The following is a 19,136-nucleotide window of genomic DNA, read 5'->3' on the forward strand; positions in this document are numbered from 1 at the left end:
TGTTTCCTTTCTAAATTGAAAGTGATTTCGTAAAAAATTCCTTCCGGTGAAGGTTTCATGGTTTTTGGTCTTTGTTTAAAATAAATAGCTAGTGGGTATAATCCGGGGCGTAGGTGTTAAGAAACCGGTAACCATGCTGACCGGAACATGTTATGCTGCTTGGCGGCAGAATATAGCAGGCTGGTATTATTGTAAAAAAAAATCCAGTCAAAATTCAAAATTCAAAATTAATTTCTTCAAGTAGGCGTAATATAAGCACTTTTAAAACGTCAAGTCTGTCGGTTTAAAGTCTTTGTTCGTATTGTAGGTAAGTCATGATGATGATGATGATGATGATACCGAATTTACCATAAATCACTATTTTGTATGTAATTACAGCTTTGTATGTAAGCTAGCCATATTTCCTATGAATTTACAAAACAAAACAAAGAAAAATTACATGCATGTAGGTACCTAATCTAAAGTAGATATTTAAGAAGATAATCTATCACTTTATAGTAGATACATACATGCATGGATTGAGTTGCAATCTATAGTTGCAGTACTATTTGATTTAAGTCTCTGAAATTTTTATATACAATATCTAAGAGTTTTCATCTCACTAACCAGAAATTTTCAAGCCAGCATTTTTCCTATAAGAGCGATACAGGAAACATGCTGTGTTTAAGTTCAACTGTCTACTATTTCAACTGGGTCAAACCTCCCCCAACAAAGGGAAATTTCCTCAAACAGCAACAGTTTTGTAAGTACATATTGTACTGCGCTAGGTCGATCCGCACCCACGTCTAACATGCCTCGCCTACGACCGTTCCGCCATCTTTATGGTACCATAACATCGCGTAAACTTAATCTGAAGAAAGATTTCCAACTTTACGACCATGCAATGAACTATTCGTGCCTGGGAAACACATGCTGTCTGTTGTAAAGATTTTTATTGTTGTATTATTAATTTATGAAACTAACTTTTTAACTGCACGAAGAGTAAAAATAACAGTTCAAGCACTTATTACTTTTAAATAGCTTGGAATAAGTAGTCTAACATTTTTTATCATCAGTCAGTCATAACGCTGCGTGCTTCCTCTATCATAAAAGTGACCCTATAGATTTAGAGCTACCATCCTCCAACCATGCGGCTTTAACTAGTTTTAGTAGAGCTTCGTGTGACAGAGTCGTCCGTGGCAGTTACCGCCACGCTTATTTCTGCCTGTAAGAAGCATTGTTGTGGTCAAGCTGTGTTCTGGTCTGAAGGGCGTGGTTGCCGGGGTAATTACAGGCACTGAAGAATTACAAACACCTACGCCTCAGGTTGATGGACTCAGGATGACATGCAGGACGAATTCCTTGCATACTAGTGTTGCCTTGTTTATAGAGCATGGTTTTCATAGCCAGGTAGGCCATCCGCTTGGTCCATCAATTAGTACTATAAAAAAAGACTTGTGGTGTTAGAATATTTCTTACGACCGTCTGCCTCACGTTGACCCTCCTTAGGAATGTTTTTGTTGGTGGAATAACAACTTTTTTGGTGGTAAGGGTTGAGGTTGTAATACCTATTTCATCTTAAATTCGGTTTATCTAACCGTACTAGGTATATCATTCCGAAAACTACCTCTTTGCATCATACTCATCTCTCATTTTATTTCGTAGGTCTCCGATTGAGTCATTTGCAAACAATAAATTTTCACTCACACTGCGTGTAACGCTTCTAAAGAGCCAAGTGCTCACAAGGGTATATGCTCGAAGCACCCGCCGCGCCGTGTCTTTCACACCTCCGTTATTGCAATTGCGTGCTCATCTATACTTATCTATAGTTAATATTTCAAAGCTGAAAATTTGTTTTATTGTACGCGCCAATCTCAGTAACAACTGGATCCGATTGGATTGTTTTTTTGTGTTGATCAATAGGAGCGGAGCATCGATGAAAAATGATGATATTATTCCTTTATAAAAGTCCTAAAAAAAAGTATAGCATATTTCTAGTAGTTATCTTTTACGGTTAACTTATAAGCGGACGAAGTTGCGGAGGACCGTTAGTATTTATACAATTCATCTGCATTATTGTTCTTACTTTGTCAGCTTTCTCAAAAATATCACAATAACAAAGACCAAGTGATAAAAAGCGATGGCGTTGACTTAAAACAACGTTCCTTCAACCGGCCTGATACTGAAGACGTTACAAGAAAAATCCAATACCTTCAATTTTTGACATATACCTTCGATTATAAAATCGGAGCCAGGACTTCGTGATCCATAGTCTAGGTTATCTACTATACACACGAGGAACATCGTGTTCACTTGTAATATGTTGACGCTCACCTATATTCTAAGCACTTATTGCTTGTGTTCGCTTAAATTCTGAGATAACCGAATCATCATTGAACCTTTCAGCTGAACGGAAATCTCTTAAAGCATGGCTCGCTGCCAAGTACGGGGACGGTGTGAAAACGTTTGATAACTTTACTGCAGACAGTGCACACTTTACATTTTTGGGCAACGATCGCGTAACAAGCCACAATTCATATCTCGGTGGCTGCGGCAGCAATTTCATGCTAAAATAGCATGCAAAATGGAACTTCTATTAGTTTCCGGTAGAACGGTAAATCAGTGGAAATTATAGTGAGGATCATATTTTATCGTGCAGAAAATTATCTCGTTCAACACGAACAAATTGTACGTCAAAACAGTTCTCCGAATGAGTTCAGAAAGTTTATTTCGCTTTGTTCCCATGTAATTTACGGCCGCAAATGAATTTTAGTTGCGAATTCAACTATAAGTAGATTATGCTAGTTCGGTATACTAGATACCTATGAGTTATGAATGTGTACTAGATCAGAAGTTTAATTAACGAATCACATTGTTTAATCTTCTCTTGTAATATAAATTAGATAAAGGGTTATTGTTGGCGCAAGCGTTGGGTTTCTAAGCTCTCATATTAAATTTTGTAGCAGGATTTAGTTATAATATGTAATGTTAAATAATTTTACTTCATGATTGTATTACCACAGTATAAAGAAGAGTAGGTACAGTTGTTCGGCGCTCAATCTCGCGGTTAAATGCTGACATTGTCTAGATAGCGTCACGACATTGTATGCTCTGTCGCAATATTTGCACTTTTACGTATCCCTCAGTATAAATTAGAGCTAATATTCCTTATGAAGTCCGTTTTATACCTAACTTAATAAGCTACGGCTAATTTTTTTTTTAGCCTACCGTACTCCTGCTAGTCTTTTATTTGCCTTTTAAAGTTTTGAATTTTCTAATTTAGAATTTTTTTTTGATACCTCTCACACTGACAAGCTTTCTGTGAAAACCACCATTGCCAAGTTTTAACATTAATTAAAGACTAAAGTTTAAGTAAATAGAAAATTAGACACTACACAGTGTCACTGCGGGTTGGCAGGCGTAAACAGATAAGACAGCTCAGGTTACGTAAGTTTAAGAGTCGGAGTCTTACATAAAGATAGCAGTTTAACGTACGGAATAGAGGTAAAGGCCGGACCACCAAAGTCGACAGTCTTATCAACGGTACTTAACCAGAGCAATCGATTGATTTGCATCGCGATTCGTAACTAGGCCATACACCTCTAAGATACTCCACATAATGTAATATTCAAATTACCGCAGCATTGTTATGAAAATTGGACTTACATAGCACTTGCGAACACGTTGAGCATTTGCAAATGTACCTATATACGGAGTGGTGAATAACTTAAAACTTGGAAGTTGTTCCAACTCTCAAGCTGACTTCGACTACACTCGAAACGTGTTTCGCCTCTCAACAAGACATTCCCGGAAAAGTTTCGACGACAATTAGCTCAGTTTCTAGAACAATTATTTAACAAGTGATCGTCGCTTCTTATGTAAGATTTTTTTTCCTGACTAAGTAAGTAGGTAGGTTTAAATTGCGGAGGATGCCTGATAAATTGCGGAAAATTGAGGTTAATTTAAGCTCGTTAAGCGAAGTAACTATTTCTAAAGTTCTTAATGGTTTTATATTAAACAAGTACATACGATAGCCAATTTTTCATAAAATTTATTATAAATAAGTACCTGCTGCAGTGTTTGATCACGCTCTAACATTTGAAAGGCGCACCGATTTGATGTGTAACAAAACACTGCATGCATAACTATCCTGACTATAAACGACGTTTAGGAATCCTAAAGTTTAAGTATTACTTACTATTAAGTACAGTTGGAACAGAATAAATTTAGTTACCTACATATAAACTTACTCAATTTTATAATATGCCGATGGCTTTATATTTTTATAATATAAAGCCATCGGCAAAAGTATTACTGCTGTGAGTAGCTTAGAAAATATAGGTACCTTCTTTTTTTTATTTATTCCATTACTAGTTAGCCCTTAACTGCAATCTCACCTGGTGGTAAGAGATGATGAAGTCTAAGAAGGTAGCGGGCCAACCTGTTAGGTAGTTTGGTAGTCATACCCCTAATCAGTTTCTACGTGACATCGCACTGGAACACAAAATCGCTTAGTGGCACGTCTTTGTCGGTAGGGTGATAACTAGCCTCGGTTAAAACCTCCCACCAGACCAGACCAGAGAAAATTCAGAAATTATAAATTCCCAAATTGCCCCTGCTGGGAATCGAATTCGGGCTCCTACTTAAATTTACAGTGCTCACCGCTGCGCCAGGGAGGTCGTCATATCTTACCTTTAACCTAGTCAGTGCACTATACGTTTATGATCTAAATTATTAGTAAAGGGATCATGGTAGCACTGCATTATGTCACTAAATACTGTGTTTAGTACTTGGGTTTTTGATTGTATGAACTTATTTCAATATTTCTTACCTTTTTCTCCAAAATCACGTGGTTTTCAAGTGCATGCATGATAGCTGACGAAACTTTTGAGTCCAAAGCTCGCAAGGCTGCATCAGCATCCGGCCTTGCAAGTCGTTCAACACCCTCCACGTACCCCAGCCAGGGCGCGTCCAGCTCCACTACCAGAGAGCCTATGCACCTGCCGATGAGGTTACTCATCAATATAACATAACAATGCACATGATTTAACAGTATACCCTCCTCCCACAGTGAATATGTGTGTGAATAAGCCCAGTGCGGATTGGTGGACAAATATAAAACATAATTATTTCATCGAAGTTACCACAAAATCGTTAATGAGATTGTTTCTAAGCTATGATTTCCTCTCACATAAGAAATATATTTTTATAATTTTTATTAGTGTTTTTACCTACACTTGGAGGAATTATCAATTTTATAAATTTAAAATGCATATAACGAAATTTTTTTATATGCATTTTAAATTTAAAGAAATATATTTGTTAAATTGTATAGTGATGTTTTTTTGCTCGAGATTCACAGTGAGTCCTTGACTGGTGGTAAATGATAATTAATTCGAAGATGGCGGCGGCTAACGTGTTAGGGGCAGGTAGGTATGGCTTGTACACTATGATAGATTTGAAATCCAAGATGGCCGCCACCACAAAATGGCGTATTACATTTTTTATCACAACTCCTTCAATATGGGTGTTAAATTTAAGGACTTGACTAGTTATTAGAAATTCATTTTTGGTGTTTTTAGAATTTTTTATATATACATTATAAAAAAAAGGTTTTTTTAATGTTTACGAAAAAAAAAATATGTCAATCCTTTTTTTACTTAGTAATCCAGTGAGCTTAGTAACAAATTAAATCAACGTATTAATCGCATAAAGTATTATTGGAGCGATTACTGAATGCAGTATTACTTAAATATCGTTGACGTTTTGTTTCAGAATTATAATCCTTGTTTTTAAGAAGGCAAAGTAGGTCAAATAAGCTGTTAAATAGAATTGCTTTAAGCGATCTCAGGAACCCCCAAATCGGACTTTACGCAATAAAGAAAAAACACGTCTACACCACTAGCTTCTACATATATAGGCATATTCAATAAATTAGAGACTTGGCGTTTAGTGTCAGATTATTTTCCATACGTCATAATGCTAAGTTCGTCAAACTTTATTAATATAGCTTAGCGTAGTTTAAGTTTAAACTTTCATTTTCGACGTTTGTATACTCTAAGTGCTAAAATGTAGGTAACAACTCACTTAAAAAGTTTTCGTGTAAAAAATGTGGGATAAAACTTCTATACAGAGGAACGAACTTGTCTGCAGAATTACTTATTTGCCTTCGTTAGTGTAAAAACTTTTAAGTCTCAAACAAGCAACATAATTAAAAGCGAAAAGCAATTCTAAGTTTTCTAAGTTACCCTATTAGAACGCTACTATAAAGTATTAACTTAGCAAAACCCTGGGTACATATTTTACGAGTTAGCTACCAACAATTTATATAACGGGTCTAAAAGCTTTTCGAGACATTTAGTTTTTCGTTAATAGAGTATTCATTGTTTTTTGGACATACAGGTTCTTTCCAAGGCTTAGGGTGCGAGGAATCTAGGTATATATCAGGTAATGCTTGACGACCGACTGGCGCAGTGGGGAGCGACCCTGCTTTCAGTCCATGGCCGTGGGTTCTATTCCCCCAACTAAAACATTGTTTGTGTGATGAACATGAAAGTTTTTCAGTGTCTGGCTCTTTATCTGTATACTATAAGTATTTATGAATATTATTCATAAAAATATTAATCAGTTATCTTAGTACCCATTGCACAAGCTACACTTACTTTGGGTTAGATGGCGATGTGTGTACTGTCGTAGTATACTTATATATATATATATATATATATTTATAATGCTTTCTATCAATTAATACATAAATAAAAAAATTTAACAATATGAAAATCCAAAATGTCTTTCTTTTGTGGCTCTACCACCGGTTTAGAACCCAGATGCTACTGAGAAGAAGCCGCTAGAAACTCAGCAGTTGTTTTATTTCAAGATCGTAACCACGCCATGGCGCTCAAGTCAGTACGTTGGCACAATAAAAATGTACAGAGTTTTCGACTCAAACAAGGTCACAACGTGTTTCATTACTCAAAAAGAACTAGACTATTGCAAGCATGGAAATGGAGGGCCTCATCTGATTGACAGCTTCATTATTATCCTCGGCCTATTAAAATCCCATTGCTAAGCACAGGCCATAGGTATTTCTCATAAGATAGAGGGAGTCAATACCTATAATATGTGATAATAATCGTGAAAACCTCTCTAGCCCGCACTGACGTAGCTGGGAGTCCCTCCTATGAGAGAGGAGGTCACAGCAGTTGGATATTAATAGGTTGGTAAAGATTATGATGAATAAATGGAACTGACTGATATATTATCATATTATCATTATATATGATAGTTATTTTTAAAACATGATTTAAAAAATATAAATAGCCCTCATTTTCAATTAACATAAAGCTTAATTTGCTATACTCCGCGGAAAGCAGTAGAATCTGTTTGTTGTAATAAACAACGCCAATTTCGCCAACTCCGGGCTTTCCATGCAAATTTATTTATACAGAAACCTCCTAAGGTTTCTTTGTTTATAAATAGTATAAATATTTGAGTTGGCCTAGGAACTGAACCTTGGAATTGAACTGGAGATGCAAATTCGATATGTTAATACTAGACCAACGACTAAAGAGGTAGTTATCGGTCACGGTCGGTAAGAATATAAATAAAAAAACAAAATTTACCACTTACCCTCTCGCAACGTTCAAGCAATAGTTCCTACAAGGGCTCGTGTTGAAGCCCTTACATCGAGAACATCCGCCCAGGTTCAGCAGCTTTGTTGAGCATTCTTCGTTGGAGGCAGATAGTACATGTTCGCTTGTAGCAAGCGCACCAGCTCCCACCACCAGTACTTGAAGTAGAGCTCTTGCTGCTTCTAACGATTGAGATAATGACACGCCCAGCTGTAAAAGAAGAAATTTTCTTTATTGAAGGAACTCTTGTCTACCTCGTCGGTACAGTTGTAAGCGCTGTTATATTTATAATTTCAGAATTTTCTGCCCAATTACCCAACTGCCAAAGACGTATCGCCGAGTGAATTAGCTTTCCGATACGAAGCTGCGTAAAATCTGATCAGGTTTATGTTAATGACAGTTAGATTAATTAATGGCTAAGAGTTTTGACCGCTCTCATCCTAGACTGCATCATCACCTACTTTTTTGGATTGCAGTCGAAGGACTAAGTGGAATCATAAAGTACTTAAACTTGATTAATCGTTGATAAAAAAAAAATTTAGTAAAATTGTTATTGCTACGCAATTTATAAATTTATTCAACATTTGCTTTGTAGCAGTTGGCAGCGCTTTCATCTCATGCAACGTAGAATTATGATTGGTTGATTTTTAAATGTAAATGTTGGAAAAGAACAACGGATTTGTTTTTTCCGGCTTTTTCTTGAAAGCATTTGCGTTCCGGACCGATGCTAGAATCACAATAAACAGCCTCGCCTATTCAAAATAGCCTGTACCAGTATGTAAGTTAAGCATTAATTGCAACTAGAAGATTTACCTGTTGTGGCACATCTCCAAATGGCTGAACGGCGTCATACGCATCCTTCAAACACGCTTCATACTCGGGCGTGAACTGCTTGGGATCTAACTTCAGCACGTTTTGATACGCCACTGGGAACACCTCCCGAAAGAATTTATTAGCACTTATGGTCAAGTCTTTTGGCGAAGGCGTGCCCAGTTCTTCTCCGCTATCTTCATCTGAATTTGATTTGAGAAGTATCCTTATGTCGTCGTAGAGGGCTGTGAGAGGCGCGTGCGCTCGTATCGCGTGACTTTTGTAGAGCTGAGTGAAAAATATTGCCGTTTTGTTCTGCGACTGGTATGATAACGCTGTTAGGTGTTCTGTGGACAAAGAAGAATTTCTTTCATTGGTTCTTATAATTATAATAATTAATAATATATTATAATTTTATCGAAAAGGGTCATCAAAGAATTATCGAAAAGGGTTATCGAGTCTACCGGTGATCCTAGAGCGGGCAGTTACCCTGGCCAACGAATTAGTTTGGCCATCCAAAGGGGCAATGCTGCCAGCATCTTGGGAACTGTGCCTCGCTGCGGTGGTTTCGAGGTCCTTTTAGATTTTATTTAGTTTTTAAATAGTTTATTTTAGGTTATAGTTATGTATTAATAAAAATTATATTTTATTTAATAAATACATCAAAATTATAATTTTTAAGAAAACATGATTTAAAACAATATAAATAGCCCTCATTTACAATGAACATAAAACTTAATTTGCTATACTCCGCGGAAAAGCAGGATTATAATTTCTTCATTCTTTATACGCCACACCAAACAGATCATCGGCAATGCGCTCTAATTTGCCCTCATTTGTTATAATATTCAAGATTTTCGAAAACAAAATCTGATTACGGATAACATAATCTAACGTGACGTGATAATGTGACGGCCCACTTCAGAGCACGGGTCTCCTCCCGCAATCAGAAGGGGTTGTGTGTATTTTGTCCTATCATATTTATTTTATTTCATCATCATCACATCAACCAATTAGAGAATGATAAGAATAATATCATAGCCCTTTCAGAGTCACTAGGTAAGCAAGGTTTAACCTTCAATAACTTCTGTAATTAAAGAAAAGAAAACTGTTACTAATTATTTTTACATTAGAATTTTCACAAGATTTTCAGCATAATTTTATACGAATACAAAGGTAAACCAGTTTATATTGCGAAGAATGTCTTTGTTATTTCGTTTTTAAATTAACAGCATGACCACTGTCTGTGAACACGTAATGAGTTCACCTCTATTTAATTGTGTTTCAGTACTAGTTAATTAAGTAACAAATAATTTTCAAAAGAAGACCGACTTTATTATATATTAAAAATACGAATTTAACACATAGTTTTCACATTCATAAGGATAAGGTAGAGCTGAAATAAAAAGCGTATAAAAATGTTACTTTTCAGATGAGTTTTGTAGGGAGATGCAAATTTTTTGGAAATTATTTGTCGTGATATTAAGTATAGTGACATCATAAAAACAAACTAAAAGACGTTAATTTGCGGAGATTAAGTAATAAGGTACTGTTTACACCCATTAGCTAGATACGTACACGTAAAAGGACTCACATGAGGTAAAACCTCATTGTCAGTAATTTGCTCCTTAAAGCGTTAAGTGCTGCTAAATGAGGTTGAAAGAACTTAAACTGTTAATCCTAACCTTTTTTTTTGTTCACTATATAAAAAAAGCGGCGGACTGAATGCTTAAGCATTTTCTACCAGCCAACCTTCGGACGTGCGAGATAAACGAGTGAGGGTGTGCCCAAAAATTTTAGGAAGTAAAACAAAAAGAAATATGTAAAATACATAAATATATATGTTGTGGTTATGTATGTTGTATTATTAATTTGTATGTGGGTATGCCTATAATTAAAAACAATAAAGCAGTTCTGATCAAGTGCCGAGTTTGAATCACAACATGGTGGCAGCGGTGAACTAGTAAATTAATAATTACTAAATTAATAGGTGTAATTGGTGTTAAAATCGGTAAAAGTGCGTTATTGGAGGCTTTGCGCATAAGTGATAATGGAACACGCTCGACCGCCATCGGAATTATGCTTAGAAGGAGGACCGGCATGCCGCGCGACCGCGTGGCGAAAATGGCACCAGCAATTTTTCGTGTTTTTAAAAGCGGCCGGCGTTCACAAAGAAACTACAGATGTGCAAGCTAGTCTGTTAGTAAATTTAATAGGATCGGAAGGGTACGACATTTATACGACGTTTAAATACACAAAAGATGAAAGTCGCGAAAATATTGATACCTTGGTGAACAAGTTCAACGAGCACTTTGGGACGAAACAAAATACTACCATGGTTCGCTTTAAGTTTTTTACCCGGAATCAAGAAGCCGGCGAGTCTATTGACGAATACGTGACGGCGTTGAAAATCTTATCTGAGCATTGTGAATTCGAGCACTTGGAGGAAGGTCTTATTCGCGATCGAATAGTTTGCGGTGTATTGGATGGCAAGGTACGAGATCGGCTACTAAGGACAGAAGAGCTATCATTGCTAAGTGCCTTAAAAATATGCCGGGCTAACGAATTTTCAAAAGAAGAAAAACAACACATCGAAGGCGTCAAGTTGAAAAGTGATGCTGGTGAGGCGTGCACATCATCGACGGCGGTGGACGTCATTCACGGCGCGCGCGGCGGTGGGCGAGCAGGCGGCTGGGCGCCGCGGGCACCGCGCGGGCGCGGATGGGCGCCGCGCGGGGCCGCCCGCAGCGCTGCGCGGATGCAGCCTCGCGGGTTTTCGTCTGATGTGGCGGGGCGCTCGTGCGCCAAGTGTGCCGGGTTTCAGTGTGATGGTGGTTACAGGTGTCCTGCTAGGAGTGCCGTATGTTTTTTGTGCAATTCTCAAGGTCACTTTAAGAAAAAATGTACATTGAATACGCGGAAAAGTGTGTATCAAATAGTGGAAAATAGTGATACGGATGAGGAATTATACAGGGTCTCGACGATTGATAGTAATACGGACTGTAAGGACGGCAATAAATGGTATGAGACAATGCAATTATATAATAGTCTAAAAACTGAAAAATTCAAACTCGATACGGGATCGGACCTTAATGTTATGTCTATAGAAAGATATAAACAGTTAGGTTTGCATGTTTCAGCTTTATGTCAAATTAATGTTAAGGCTCAATCATTTTGTGGTAATCAAATACCTATACTGGGTTCTTGCTATATTTCTTGGATTTATAAAAACAATAGATATAACTTAAATTTTTGCATTTGTAAAAATTATTGTCAGAGCGTGTTAGGGAAATATGCTTGTGAGGAATTAGGTATTATCAGACGCGTTTTTACCATAAATATAGATAAATATTCAGATTTGTTTAGCGGACTAGGTAAGTTACCGGGCGAGTATAAAATTATTATTGATCCAGGAGTACATCTGTCGGTCTGTCCTGTAAGAAAAATACCTATCGGTGTGCGCGACAAACTACAAGTGGAATTAAAGCGTATGGAAGACATAGGTGTCATAAGGAAAGTATCTCATCCTACGGAGTGGGTTAATGCGATAGTAGTAGTAGCAAAGAAAAATGGTAGTATTCGTGTCTGTCTCGATCCGCGGCCGCTGAACCGGGCTGTGCGTCGTGCGCACTACCCGCTGCCGACCCTCACTGAAATAGCGGCCAGGTTGCAGGGCGCGCGCTACTTCAGCAAGCTGGATGCTCGTTCGGGGTACTGGATGATTCAGATTGACAATGAAAGCGCGGATTTATGCACGTTTGGAACACCTTTTGGACGGTATCAGTTTTTACGTTTACCTTACGGAATTAACTGCGCCTCTGAGGTGTTTCATGCTAGGGTACGGCAGCTGCTGATCTGGAGGGTGTAGACTCATTCGTGGATGATATTATCGTATGGGGTTCTACTATGGCACAGCACGATGAAAGATTGAAATGTTTATTGGAAAGGGCACGGCAGGTAGGTATCAAATTTAATAAGGAAAAGTGTGAGTTTAGGGTACAGGAAGTAAGTTATTTGGGACACACGTTTAGTGCTGGTGGTATGGCAATTGACAAAAATAAACTTAAGGCTATCGAACTTATGCCGACCCCTCAAGATAGGCCCGCTTTAGAGCGTTTCTTAGGTATGGTAAACTATTTATCAAAATTTATTACAAATTACTCGGAAATAGCATCACCCTTGCGTAGTCTCTTAAAAAAAGACGTAGTTTGGTGTTGGGACGAACAGCATGATAACGCGGTGCGTCAGTTGAAAGGCCGGCTGTGCGCGGCGCCCGTGCTCGCGCTGTACGCGGCGGACGAGCCCGTGCTGCTGTCCGTGGACGCTAGCTCGCACGCGCTGGGGGCGGTGTTGCTGCAGGCGGGACGGCCCGTGGAGTTTGCGTCGTCCACGCTCACTGATACGCAAATTAGGTATGCGCAAATAGAAAAGGAATTGCTAGCTATTGTATTTGCCTTAGAGCGATTTCATCAATATCTATTCGGCCGGGGTGACATCACAGTAGAAACGGATCATAAGCCTCTCGAGGCCCTTTTCAATAAGCCGTTAGATGCCGTACCTGCACGTTTACAACGTATGATGCTAAGAATTCAAGGTTACAGGTTCAAGGTAGTATATAAACCAGGAAAATATATGTTCGTAGCGGACACTCTGTCGCGTGCGCCGTTGCCTGAGCTGATGACAAGTAATGTCTCAGTCGAAGTTGAGGAACAATCTTGCTTTGTGATTGACAACGTAAGGTTCAGTGGTGATAAAATTAACCTAGTTAGAAAAGGAGTCGAATCTGATAAAGAATGTCGAACTATTATAAAGTATATTAAAAATGGCTGGCCAGCAAATAAATATGATGTCGATGAATGCGTGCGAAAATTATGGCCATATAGAGAATGTTTTGAATACATAGATAATATTATTTTGAAAGACAATTTAGTTTATATACCTCAAAGTCTTCGATCCGAAATGATAAACCGGGTTCACGAAGGTCATATGGGCATCGATAGGTGCAAGCGACGTGCTCGGGATGTGATGTTCTGGCCGGGCATGTCGCGTGACGTGGAGCGCGCGGTTCGCCAGTGTGTGACGTGCGCGGAGCACGCGCCGCGGCCCACTCGGGAGCCAATGATCCCGCATAAGATACCTGACCTTCCGTGGTCGAAGGTAGGCTCGGATATTTTTCAATACCGAAACAGGAACTTTTTGCTTCTCGTTGATTATTTTTCAAACTTTATTGAAGTTAGTACATTGAATAGTATTGGGAGTAAGGCGGTGATACAAGCTATGAAGGATCAATTTGCAAGGCATGGAATTCCAGCTCAATTATTGACTGACGGAGGCCCGGCCTACCGCTCTAAGGAATTCATGGAATTTCGGAAGAAATGGGGTTTTGAACATATCTTTACTTCACCCAATTATCCTCAAGCTAACGGTCGAAGCGAAAAAAGCGTTCAGACAATAAAAAATTACTTAATTAAAGCGACTAATTCGGGATCAGATTTTTATTTAGGCTTATTAAACTTTAGAGCATGCCCACGCGAAGGGTTAGCATCTCCGGCGGAATTGCTTATGGGGCGTAGGTTGAGTACCAGACTTCCAGCATACGAGCAGATGCTCAGACCACACCGCGATAACCAGTTAGATTACGATTGCATGTTACGTAAGCAGGCTAAGAGTAAATCATATTATGATCAACACTCGCGAGCGTTGCCTGAGCTAAAGCCGGGAGAGAATGTAGTTATGGTAGATGAAGGCAGACGCAAGCACGCTAAAGTACAAAGTGCAGCGCCTCAGCCGCGCTCGTACTTCGTTACAGACATGTCAGGGAGGCGATATAGACGAAATAGACGTCACTTACTTCGTATTCCTTCAGCGGAGGGCACCGCAATGTTCCAAGAGGAAGAAAAGTGGAGTAGCGCGGAAAGTGATGAACAAAATGCGCCGGATGAGATTTGTGCTTCTGCTACTACTGTCGTAGAAACCTTGCATGACAATGCACAAAGGGTAGAAACTCATAATAATAATGATATAGATATATCAATCAGACCGGCGGCTGTCAAGGCTCGCATTAATCTCAAAAAATATAAATGATTGTTACTCTTAATATAATTATAATTAGGTATGTTCTTACAATGAATTAATTGTTAATATATACTAAGTGCATGAGGTGATTGGCTTATGTATATTTGTACATGTATACATAATCAGTCTACCAGTATTGAATCTATACCTATATGCTTTTAAAATTTTATGGAAGAGATGTTGTGGTTATGTATGTTGTATTATTAATTTGTATGTGGGTATGCCTATAATTAAAAACAATAAAGCAGTTCTGATCAAGTGCCGAGTTTGAATCACAACAATATATATGTATATAAAATAATTTTAATGTTTAGACATACGTGTACATGAATGTTAACGTGTAATCATAATTTAAAAAAAAAGTGTGTAAAGTGGAAAACATGGAGACAAGAGTGCTTACACCGCGGACAAGGCTAACACTAAAAATTTTATAAATGCGAAAGTGTGTTTGTTTAACCTTCATTCCACGACGCTTTATCCAAGCAACTAATCAACTTGATTTTTGGGAGACTTAGAGTTAGTTAGTTGAAAGCACTTGTGTGAAAAGTTAGTTGTATAAGTATAAGCGCGGACGAAGACCGCGGGCAATAGCTTGTAATATATATTGTATTAAAAATAATAATGCACATTTTTTTATTATTATTATTATTAACTAACATTGTAATTTAAAAATCGTGAATATGTATCTATAATTGTTTGCTCTGTCACTACTATCGTCTGTGTAAATAGCCCTTAGGCGACATCTATTTGGTATTTGATTGTACAACACCTGGTTGTCCTGGCATAACCTACCCGTGTTATCTTGTCGGAATGCAGCGGCGAGGGATCAACGCCTTCTCACATTCCTGCGACGAGATATAAATTCATTCTGAACATTTTAAATAAGAAATTCTCAATCTTTTCACACCCAAAGTAGCGGCTCATTATAAAACAATACCCGGGTTTTATGTTTGGTAACAAAATAATAAATTAGACTAAAATATTTCACAGTGTTTTGTGAGACACAAGTAGGTTAGCAGGTTGCCTCAATTCAAAGTTATAATAACACTTTAATAAAAATTAAATAAATAAATAGATATACTACACACATAAATAAAATAAATGTACATGAAGTTATGATAATGAATTTAACACTACATCTGAAGGAGAGAAGGTTGTGAAAATATATGTCACGCTTCAGTGTCCGCGTACAACACAGCCATATTTATTGTATCGTTTACTTTGAGAAACACAGTCCTAAACACTTAAATGGAGTAAACCTTAGCCCACCGAGGATAGAAAAACCCACTAACTACTTAGCCCCCGGTTGTTCTATTTAATTAAATATCCTTGTGTTATCTTTTACTGTAACATAAAGCAAATTAAGAGTGCGTAAAGGTAGTGGGTATTTCAGAACATTTACACAAGGGCTCGAAAGCCTTTGATGTCTAAGCCTGCATCGGGCTCTTTGAAAGAGTATATTCACCCTGCCTTCACGCAAATGACATGAGTATGTATACGATACAACTTCTAAGCGAGGGCTTTATTTTGTACGTACCGTTTTTTAGAGGAACTACACTTGAGGGCTTTTTAGGACTTTGAGGCTCGTTTTAATAAACCGCCATCAAGCTAACAATAAGTTCTCAAGTATTGGTCTATGTTTTTAATCTGAACATGATAAATTGTCCATAGCTCGATATTATAATGTAGCTTTTTTAGGTAACTAAAACTGCGTGATTGTTGTTCAAGTCCAATCATTATTGGATTAAAAGTATCCCGATAAGTATGGCGATACTTACATTTCCATGCATCACCAACCTTATCTACTCCATACATTTTATTCTGTACTTCTAGTGTAATTTTGTGTGTGTGTGTGTGTTTGTAGCAGCGTAGCGACCGAACGGAGGAACCGTTTGTGATGTTGTTTTTTTTATTTTAAAGGTGAAAAAATCGCTTTAACCGATTTTTCTTATTTTTATTTACCGATTTTTGATTAGGCGCCGCCACAAAATGGCAGACAACATATTTTTTTACAACTCTCTTAATATGGGTATCAAATGAAAGGGCTTGAAGAACTTCTAATCAAGCCCATAAGCTAATTAATTACTTTCACCATTAGATTCTGATATTTCTAATAAAGTTTTAGTCGACTACGTGTAACCGAGCTTAAACAAGAATTTCAATAAGTGCATGTGAAGTGAAAATGTCTCACAACCAGTCTCTTTGCTTAAATAAAATTCAAGAAATATAGATATATTTTAATCTAGGCAGTATAAAAATTTTACGACTTTGGTTGTTCTCCAAATATCACAGCGCGTCTGGCCATTTGTGTGTTTACAAGCTTTAACACAATGTATATGGCCCACAATATATTACCACGCGTATTGTGCACAAATTTTTGCTTTTCGTTAATATAAAAACATTGGCATCCTTTGTTTTGGGCGATTCGATAAATTACGAGTGCCGTTTGTCTTTCAGCCGTAGTCCTCCAGACGCCCTTCGTCAAGTAAATTTTACATAAGCGTCTATGTAAAGGGCGCGCGCTACATAAACGGGTTACGTTTGCCACATGCATGACCGGGCCAAGAGTTGGTAGTGGGTTTTTTTATTCTAGAACAAGTTCTCTGTTAAAAATTCTGATAAATTGGAAAATGGTGTCACTTTCATGTTATCTATTATTACTTTCACCAAGGTTGTCTGTAAGAGATTGATTTTGCAATAAGACCGCCTTTGAACACAAGTGTAATTAACTTTTTTTTTTTTTAATTGCTTATAGTTTAATCTTTTCTTTTCTTGTGTGTTTCTAGTATTGTTTCTAAGTTTGTGCAAAGTATTCTAAATAAATAATAAAATAAATTGTGGTGTCCTCTCCTGTACCTCGGAGAGCACTTTGAGCTGTATCACTAGCATGTGACTTTAATTATTAAAGCCCGTGTTAGGTCCGTAGGGCCGTAACACAACAGCATGGTGGGGTAACACCATCTTTTCTAAGAGAGAGGTTGCCTGTCCTATGCGGTGGGACGTTAACATTTATTATCCCGGGAATAAAAAGTATCCTATATATACAACTTACAAGCTAGCTTTTGGCAATAGTTTGTTGATTTTGGCAAACTTTTGCAAAATAAGACTGTTATGTGTTGAATCTTGACTGTTTCTTGGCAAGGTTTTGTCAAAAATGCATAATTATTTTTATAAGTTCCGCGAAAACTTTACCCTGCTCCATCAGGATAAAAGTATCCTATGCTAATGTCGAGGATGCAAGTTGGATATGTGATAAATTTCATTAATATCGGTGCAGCGGTTTATCCAAACTTACGTTACATAACAAACAAATAAAAAGACACACTTTCGCATTTATAATGTCCTTCCATCCAATATTAAGTAATGTATTCATGTTATTCCAAAAGGATAGGCTCCGCAGCTAATTGAGATAAAATGAAAATGTATTCAGCAGACTGATGAGGTGCTTGAAACAACAAATATCAGAAATTGTTCAAGCAAAAATTTAGAAGCGTAGTCTAAATTGACTTGCAACTTTTTGATGAATACTCACAGAGTGGTTTTTATAAACTTTGTTCGCAAAATAAACAACAGATGTAAAGTAACTCAAACGAGGCAAAGTGTTTATGTACCTACCATGATTTATTTGCAACTTTCTAATGGGCTTGCAAATATCTTTTCATGGTAGCTATAACTCAAATCTTTGTCATTTTTATCGTAGTACAAAGGCCCGTCAATGTCGGACAGCCAACCCATTTAGCGTTCCGGTACGATCAATGCAGCGTAGAAAACGAATAGGGGTATGGGTTTAAAACACCCCTATTCATTTATTTCAAATCAGTCTAATATAAGCACTTTTGGAACGTCAAGAATGTCTATTAGTAGTACTCTACCACCGGTTCGGAAGGCAGATTCTTTAATCTACTGCAATTTTACACTGTATTTTCACTTACTCCTTGGTGAGATTGCATTTAAAGACTTACTTATAGTGGAATAAAAAAAATTGCACAAAGCCAAACCCAAAAGATTATTTTTATAAATAAATATTTCGTTCGTTGAATAATAAGTGTAGGTGAAGTTAGCAGAGCATTTGCCAGCAGATCAAAAATAAAACGGAGTTCTCTTCGCATGCAGCTGAGTTCTGGAGTTCCTGATGATTTTTACGAATAGTTCTGGCGTTTTTACCCCAAAAAAAAGGGTGTCAAAAAATGATCTGCTAACTTCCGATAGCAGATCATTTTCGAGCAAATCAAAATTTGATGCTTGTTCTGGACGCATGCAGCTTAGATCTATAGTTCCTGATACTTTTTAATAATAGTTCTGTCGTAAATACTGAAAAAAAAATACTTAAAGAAAATAACCCTAAACATCCTATCGTACACAAAGACCTTTGAATAAAACATTTTTTAGACCCGTACTCTCTCGAAACTCTTTTCTTTCTCACACATCAGTATATAAACTATAATAAAAAAATATTAAAGTTCTTATAAATCAAGTTTCAGAGTCACCACAACAAACATGAAAATCTATTTTCTTAAATAATTACATAAAATAATACAAAACATTTGTTTTTGAAAACCCTTCCTATTAAAGGGGTAAGAACTCTTTTGTTTCTGTTGAAGCATCATAACGCCTGAAACATAACATAAATTCAAGCCTAGA

General features: G+C 37.4%; 1 protein-coding gene across 1 annotated transcript in view; it reads right to left on the bottom strand.

Moving 5' to 3' along the window:
* LOC120623498 (division abnormally delayed protein) overlaps positions 1-19,136 on the bottom strand; it is a 169,621-nt gene that overhangs the window by 22,293 nt on the left and 128,192 nt on the right. Inside the window, exons 3-5 of the mRNA XM_039889544.1 lie at positions 8,424-8,767; positions 7,609-7,820; positions 4,811-4,979 (exon numbers count right to left, since the gene is read on the bottom strand). Of these exons, the coding sequence (XP_039745478.1) occupies positions 4,811-4,979; positions 7,609-7,820; positions 8,424-8,767 (725 nt within the window). The remainder of the gene's footprint in view (positions 1-4,810; positions 4,980-7,608; positions 7,821-8,423; positions 8,768-19,136) is intronic.

The sequence above is a fragment of the Pararge aegeria genome, chromosome 4, assembly GCF_905163445.1.
Source record: "Pararge aegeria chromosome 4, ilParAegt1.1, whole genome shotgun sequence".
Classification (NCBI taxonomy): Eukaryota; Metazoa; Arthropoda; class Insecta; order Lepidoptera; family Nymphalidae; genus Pararge; species Pararge aegeria.